The 6,833-nt window shown below is 43.0% G+C and overlaps 1 protein-coding gene across 2 annotated transcripts in view; it reads left to right on the top strand.

Moving 5' to 3' along the window:
- RSPH9 (radial spoke head component 9) overlaps nucleotides 1-2,577 on the top strand; it is a 45,555-nt gene extending 42,978 nt beyond the window's left edge. The window contains exons 5-6 of one of the 2 annotated variants that reach the window (XR_010070284.1): nucleotides 1,568-1,723; nucleotides 2,187-2,577. Coding sequence is in view for 1 of the 2 variants with exons in the window: in XM_063328751.1 (XP_063184821.1) it covers nucleotides 1,568-1,578 (11 nt within the window). In the remaining variant the exon portion in view is untranslated. Of the gene's footprint in view, nucleotides 1-1,567; nucleotides 2,020-2,186 lie in introns of those variants that run through there. The other variant, XM_063328751.1, reaches the window with a different exon arrangement.
- Nucleotides 2,578-6,833: the final 4,256 nt, after the last annotated feature.

Raw genomic sequence — 6,833 nt, 5'->3', positions numbered from 1 at the left:
TTTTTTTTGCATGTTCGTCTGTTTGTTCTAAGTTTTTTTTTTTGTTGTTGGTGGTTTTGGATTTGTTTTGGGGATTTTTTTCGAGCTTGTATCAGTTTGGGGCGGAGGGAGGTAGTGCTAGGTTTGTGTTATAGAGGCCTGAGCTACACTCCTGCCGCAGCTCCCGAGTCTCTCCTGGCTCTCCAGTGAGAGGAAGAGCAAGCTTAAACCATGTTGTGGAGGGGCTCCTCTGTTTGCATGGGCTCCGGGGAGACTCCTGCATCAGGGGGTGTTTCAGGCCAGCTGTGGGGTGCAGGGAAGGGGCCTCACGTGTATCTGCTAGAGATGCTGAGGTTTGTGCATGTTCCTGCACTGGCTCGTGTAATTCAGCAGGTGAAGATTTGAAGCAGCATGTTGCCAGGCTGTAAACTTAACTCTTGTAACCAGTTGGTCCGGTTTAGATGGTTCCCATTTTTGTTTTAATATCACTGGCCTTTGGCAGGTCTCGGGCAGCTTGTAGGCTGCTGAGAGACATTTTTCCATCATCTTTCTTAGCATGCCGCATCTCTTAGGTTCTTCCACCTGTCTTTGGTGGAAGGTAGCCTGGAGGTGCCAGTTGAGGGGGCACGTCACGTAGCTGGGACTTTATATACCAGCAAACTCTTTGTTTTAGATGGTAATGCTGTATTTTCTTGAAGAGCGTACTTGAGGTTGAGTTGAACTGTACTCGACAGCAAAGGTCATTGATTGGATTTCCCCACATGTTTGTTTGCTTTCTCTTTGTCATTTCAATGCAAAAAAAATAATCCAGGAAGCAAAACTAATGGAGTGAGATAGAATCCCTTAGGAGTCATGTGTATTGATGGACTTTCGTGCTGTTCTATTTCATCAGGATCAATAGTGTTCATGCAAGAGGTTCATTATATTTTTCTGAGTTTCCAGCTAAAATGTGATATAAAATATAAATTGTGACATAAATGTAAAATACAATGTGGAATAAAATGTCTTTCACCTCTTTGCTTGTGCTTGTTACACTTGCTTCTTGTTACAGTACAGTTTGAAAATGTATACCCTTCTGGGACAGTGGGACTAGGCTTTTTACTTGTTCGTGTGGTCCTGGATAAAACTGGACAGGTTCTTCAGGTGGTATCATCATCCCATTAGCCTGTAGAACGGGCAGCCAGACCAGAAAACTAATGCAAACCTCTTTCTGTGGCAGATCTAAACACTCAACTCTGGGACTTTCCGAAGAAGTGGGAATGAAGGCAGGGCTTCTGTCCAGACTCCTGTGCTCTATGCCAAGCAATGAAAGCAGGGCCATCCCAGTTATTTAGAGAACAAATTGAGTAAGAATGCTTGCCGGAAGAGACCTCTTCCTCTCTTGCCGCATTATGCTATATAATGATTTCTAGAAACAGGGTGATCTTTAGCTTGTCCAAAAGCTTAAACGTAACAGCCAAACAAAATATTTACTACCATCCAGTCTAGGGATAACTTCCTTATGAGGAGAAGGAACATTGCTAGGCACAGTGGTGTAGTGATGTCACGTTTTTATGAGTTGTTTTTTTCCTTTTTTTTCTTTATATAGTTTTATCCTAGTGGAAGGAGTTTGGCTGCAACAACCTGATGGGAGAATTTATTCAATGGCTTAAATTAAATGCAATTTCTTCTGCTGGCTTCCTTGCCTCTTGTGATGGGAAAAACTAGAGGGGTGACTGTCTTCGTGGGACAGAAGCCAAAGTTGGTAAGAACAGTGCTGGCTCACTATGTTAGAGATATGTAGACAGAGGGTTAGGGGCTGTTCAAGAGTTTCTCCATGTCGTAGGACTTTTGATGGAAGATACTTAAGCAGCACTATGGCTTTTGTTTGGACAGAAAGAGGCCAGCAACATGGTGATAGTTCAGATACAGTTAGTACTCTGCTTACTCACCTCACCTTCAAGCAAATGCTGTCACTAAAAGAATTTAAGTGGCACATAATTTAATGCGGAGGAAAAAAATAGTTACTATCCTAAAAATCTGCAGTCTCTGGGTTGAACGAATTGTCTCTTCTCCCGAGATGTTTTCTTTGTCTTCTATTTTCTACAACTGTGAGCAATGCAGGCCATCGAGTCCCAGGGAGACAAACAAAGCATGTGCCAATTTGAGTTGAAGCCCATCATCTCTTTCCAAGTTTGGAAATTTGACATATTTCTGATTTCTTGCAGATAATTTTTGAATGTGTTTATTTCATCAAGCCCTTGTATTCCGGGGAAACGAAAAATAACTCCGAATACAATGTCCATGTACACAAGAGAGGAAAAAGAAAGTGATTTTCTTTCTGTGAGTTGGTTCAGCCATGGTCTGTGATTTGTCAGCACTGCGGAGGGTCGTCCAGTTTAGACAGAACTGGATGTTTCCAAGGAACGGAACGGAATGTCACCGGCCATTGAAGAATGGCTCGCTTTCCTCTTGAATTAAAATTAAACCTGCGCTCTCAAGTATGGGTCTGGTCAGGAGCAAGGGAGTGTCGTATTTTAGATGAGAGACTTATGTCCTAATTGCTTACGGCCTCTAGAGATTTTATGGGACTGTTCTCAAAGAAATGGTATTCCCTTGTTTGAGCTTATTTGGGATTAGACGTTGTAGATGTTCTGTAAGGCTCCATTTTTCTTTTCATACTAATTTGTGTTCTGTGTTCTTGTCTGAAAAATGGAATATGTTTTGCTATTTTTCTTATTTCCTATAACGCATTACTGTTTTTCTGCTTCCAACTACAAAGAAACTTTTCTGGTCCTTTGGGCCTTTTCTGGTCCATTGGATGCTAATGGATGACATGTATATCTGCTCCAGAGCCTTACCCGTGCAAATAGCTTGTGAAGGCTGAGGCTGTTCCAACCAAACATGATTAAAAGTCATAGAAATCGAGATGGAAAAAGCTATTAGGTCACGTAGTTCCCACACGCGCCCCCCGGACCAGTACAGGTTTGTTTCCAATGGTACATTTTTGGTGCTTTCCAGAAGGGGTCAGTGCAGGTCAGTGTTCACTTTGCATCCAACAGCCTGCCTCCCTTCCCCCTTCTTGAAAAATTAGGAAACCTTCTGAATCCAGTGATGAGTAGGTTGCAAATAGCTCGTAATTTGATGTTGGATGATCAAAAGCAGAAGAAATGTGTTCAAGTCCGACAACTGATCACGCAAGATTTTAAATGAGGAAATTTAGTGAGCTTTTAAAAGTGACTTGTTGGCTATGTACGTATATTAAATGCTACGGATCCTGAGAACTGTCCTGCGGATGCTCGGTTGTAACGAGAAAGACACAGATCCACAGGTTTACCTTGTTGGGTAGTCCATAATTAGAAAGCATGTCTTACAATAATATTTTATAGTTACATAAAAAAAAAGTCTGGATAATTCAAATTAAATTTCTGACTGTAGAAAACAAAAGTGACAAAAACCCTCTTAAGTCTGAATAAGGGAAGAGAATAACAACTATGTTGCACCAAAAATGCAGTTCATCCTACTTAACCACTGCGAGACAGAAACCTTTCGGAAGGTTGCCCAGGGTCAGGAGACTGTGAGGGCGCAGAGGTTCCTGCAGGTTCCTGTCGCGTGTGTGAACCGGGTGTCCTGGGCGAGGTTGGCCACATGCTTGTCAGCCGGAAACCCCAAATGCCTGTGTCAGTGAAGAAGTGACAATCAGCTTATGAAACAGAATTTAGAGGGTGGAGAAGAATGATACCGGGACAGAAATTAATAACTCAAAATGCGGAGGGGGATGAAAAGGTGGCTGGAGGTGGTAAGAAGGAAATGCTGCAAAGAGAGCAGGGAGAGATGGCACTCTGGCAGGAGAACGAGCGACTCACTTGAAAATAACTTGTTTATATTTTTAAGGTTTTCTTATTTTCCCAGTGGATACGGTTATTTTTCGAAGTAAAATAACCAAGTAATAATTTCATTACGTTTCCTTCCAAGATTTCAAGCTAAGTGTAAACAAGAAAAATCCAGTGGGAAAATTAATCCAACTTCCTTTTTCAAGAGCACTTCAGTTCTGTTTCTCCCCCCGCCCCTCTCCTCATATATTTTCAGTGCTACTGTTCTTATACCTTGTATCTGTGGCATTGTTGGCACCAGCTGAAATACCTCAGTGATGACATTTGTTAAAGGGAGAAACCTTTGGGATCACTGAAAATCACTTCTGATACGGTAATGATAAATTCTGAGATTTTCGGAACTTATTAATGACTTTTGACATTTTGGGAATGTTCCATATGGGCAAGTCAAAATGACGGAAAACAACTGAACCACTTGCACTGAGATTTGATCTCTGGCAATTAGTATTTGGGCTGCATGGGAGAATCATAAGGAACAAAAACTCTGTAACAACACCATGGCAATCAGACCGGCAAACTTCCAAAGCTTTAATTCTTCCAGATGTTAAGTGTCTTTTTATTTTTTTTTCCAACACAGGTGAAAGAGGGACTTCAGAAAAACAAACAGTGAAAACCACTGAATTTGTGAGGGGTGGTTGGCATAAAGAGACCACCACATCGTTGAGTGTTCAGATACCAGTGTGCTGAAACACAAGCCATGTTAATTTGCACTAACCGAAGTCAGAGGGTTTATCTGGGCCATAAAAATAAAATATGTTTTATACATTTAAAAACATGTTTGTATGTCTTAATAATAAACATGTTGTGTCTTCAGACGTTTCCAGGCTGGGTTGTAACGAATGCCGAGTTTGCCTTCAACAACAGACTTGCTTGTAAAAGACGAGGATGAGCAGGAGGAGACCTGGAGTCCTCTGGTTCATTCACATGAGGAGAGCCCTGGGGTGGTCTTTCACTGCGGAGTCACGAAAGCCTGAAGCCAGCTGTCTGCATCAGCGTTTTGTGCTGTTGGCGGCAGCACGTGTAGCCTCGACTCAGTTTCTCTCTTGTCACCAAAGCCTGAGGTTTACCAGAAAGGCCTTGGGACAGCGTAGGTAAAGCCAGCGATGCCCAGTCCTTCCTTCTGGCAAACTGATGCGTTGTTGTAGAAACTGCTTCACTGAGTATTTAGTGTGGACATCTGTAAGCTTCACATCCCTGTCTCGGAGTGCAGGAGGATCGACGAGCTCAGCCTCCCATCACTCCGGTCAAGATTTACATGAGGCTCTCTGAGCGCAGGAATGCAGCCAGGAATCAAACACCTAGACTTTAAGTGAAGCGGGATTTTTGTAACAAGGCATAGAGTCAAGACCGAAATAGTTTGCAGGAGAGAGTGCCAGCTGGGTTTGTACTTTGCGAGAAGAGTAGAGGCTGTGTCATAACGATGAGCTTTGCAGGCCTCGTCTTGCTCTTCTTCCCATATTTAGCTCCATGAGATTGGAGTGGGGGAAGCCTGTGCTGTACTCTGATGTTGGACCATGATGGGACGTGATGGAGAGATCTCCAGCAGGGTTTTCCTCTTATGGCTCCTCCAGCCAGATGGCTTCAATCTACTGACCAATTCTCTGTGCTTTGTGTGAGGTCTGTATGCAATTTAAATGGAGCCTGTTCTCAGCTAGTTTTGCCTTTTCTTTGCCCCCTTCCCCCACATGCACATATATTCCCAACTGACCCTTTTCATGCTTCCCCTTTTCTCTAGCCATTCGGGGAAATTGTGCTGGCACCATATAACAAATATATCAGCTGGATTCGCCTCAAAGCCCTTCCCTTCTGGAGGCTTGCAGCCATCTAACTCCTCCAAGTATTTCTGAGAAGAGCGCTCGCTTAGGCAACCGTGCTGTTGATGTAGCTCTCGGAGTGGTATTTCTTTGTGATGCTGCTGTTTTCCAGCTGGTTGGAAGTTTAGAATGTGGCACTTCTTGTACGCACCTATGTTTACTACCACCCTGAGTCCTGGCAGGTTTGTCTAACCAACAGAGCACAGTTATCTGGACCTTGATTTATCTTTGCATTTTGCAAATCTGGAAAGAACGTATTTGCTCTCTAGGTTTAATTTTTTGCATTTTTTGGTATTGTTCAGCATGAAAAGGCTGAAATATCATGACAAATAAAAGCAGGGATTGCTTTCTCACTGCATTTTTATCACTTAGCACCAAAATTACACTGAGGAGTAGACAATAAGAGACAGTCTTATTAGACAGTTTTCTAAATAGGAGACAGTAGAAGACAATGGAAGAGTGATAACAGTACAAGACAGTAGGACATCTCTGTTTGTTTTGTTTCAGTCATCATCAATCTTGCTTCCTGGATTGGCACGTTGGAAACAAGATCAGATGGGCTGGAGTGGTGGTTGCCGGTCTGTTAAAATCAGTTTTACTTCCTCCCTAACTGCATGTGCTTTCTGCTTTGCAACCCGTTGCACTGCATTTTTTAGTGAATTCTTTACTTTCATTAATCAGGGGCCTGGAAGAGGGTTAGAGGCTGCTGGAAAATAGTAGTGTTGGCCTCCTCGCTGGGCAGGTGAAAACACAATATGCTCTTGCATTTCTTATGGCTTGCTAATCTGAGTCACAGCCGGCTGGATACCTTATCTGTTTAGAGACAGATAAGGGAAAAGGGAATTTCCCTTGTGGAAAGGAGGGCTCGGGAGTACTTTTATGACGCTTTCCAGTTCTCTTGTTACGTTGGACTATAGGGTCCACGTGGGCCCCTGCCATGTTGTGCAGCTCAAAGAGCTATTCCACCGAGGAGGATTTCCAAAGTGTATTATTGTAGCGCAGTGCTGCCTCTCTTTTCATTTCATTTCTGACAGTTCTTTTCGGGAAAGGCATTCAGTGTCTGTTTGTGTGAGTGATAATGACAAGCAATTCCCATTTTGATATCTGAGACATGGAAATAAACTCCCTTCCTGACCCCAAAGATACTTGTTTCTGGTACCCTGCAGAT

The sequence above is a fragment of the Chroicocephalus ridibundus genome, chromosome 3 (genome assembly GCF_963924245.1).
Source record: "Chroicocephalus ridibundus chromosome 3, bChrRid1.1, whole genome shotgun sequence".
In the NCBI taxonomy this organism is placed as follows: domain Eukaryota; kingdom Metazoa; phylum Chordata; class Aves; order Charadriiformes; family Laridae; genus Chroicocephalus; species Chroicocephalus ridibundus.
The sequence above is the reverse complement of the archived record's forward strand: the minus strand, read 5'-3'. Positions and strand labels throughout refer to the sequence as shown.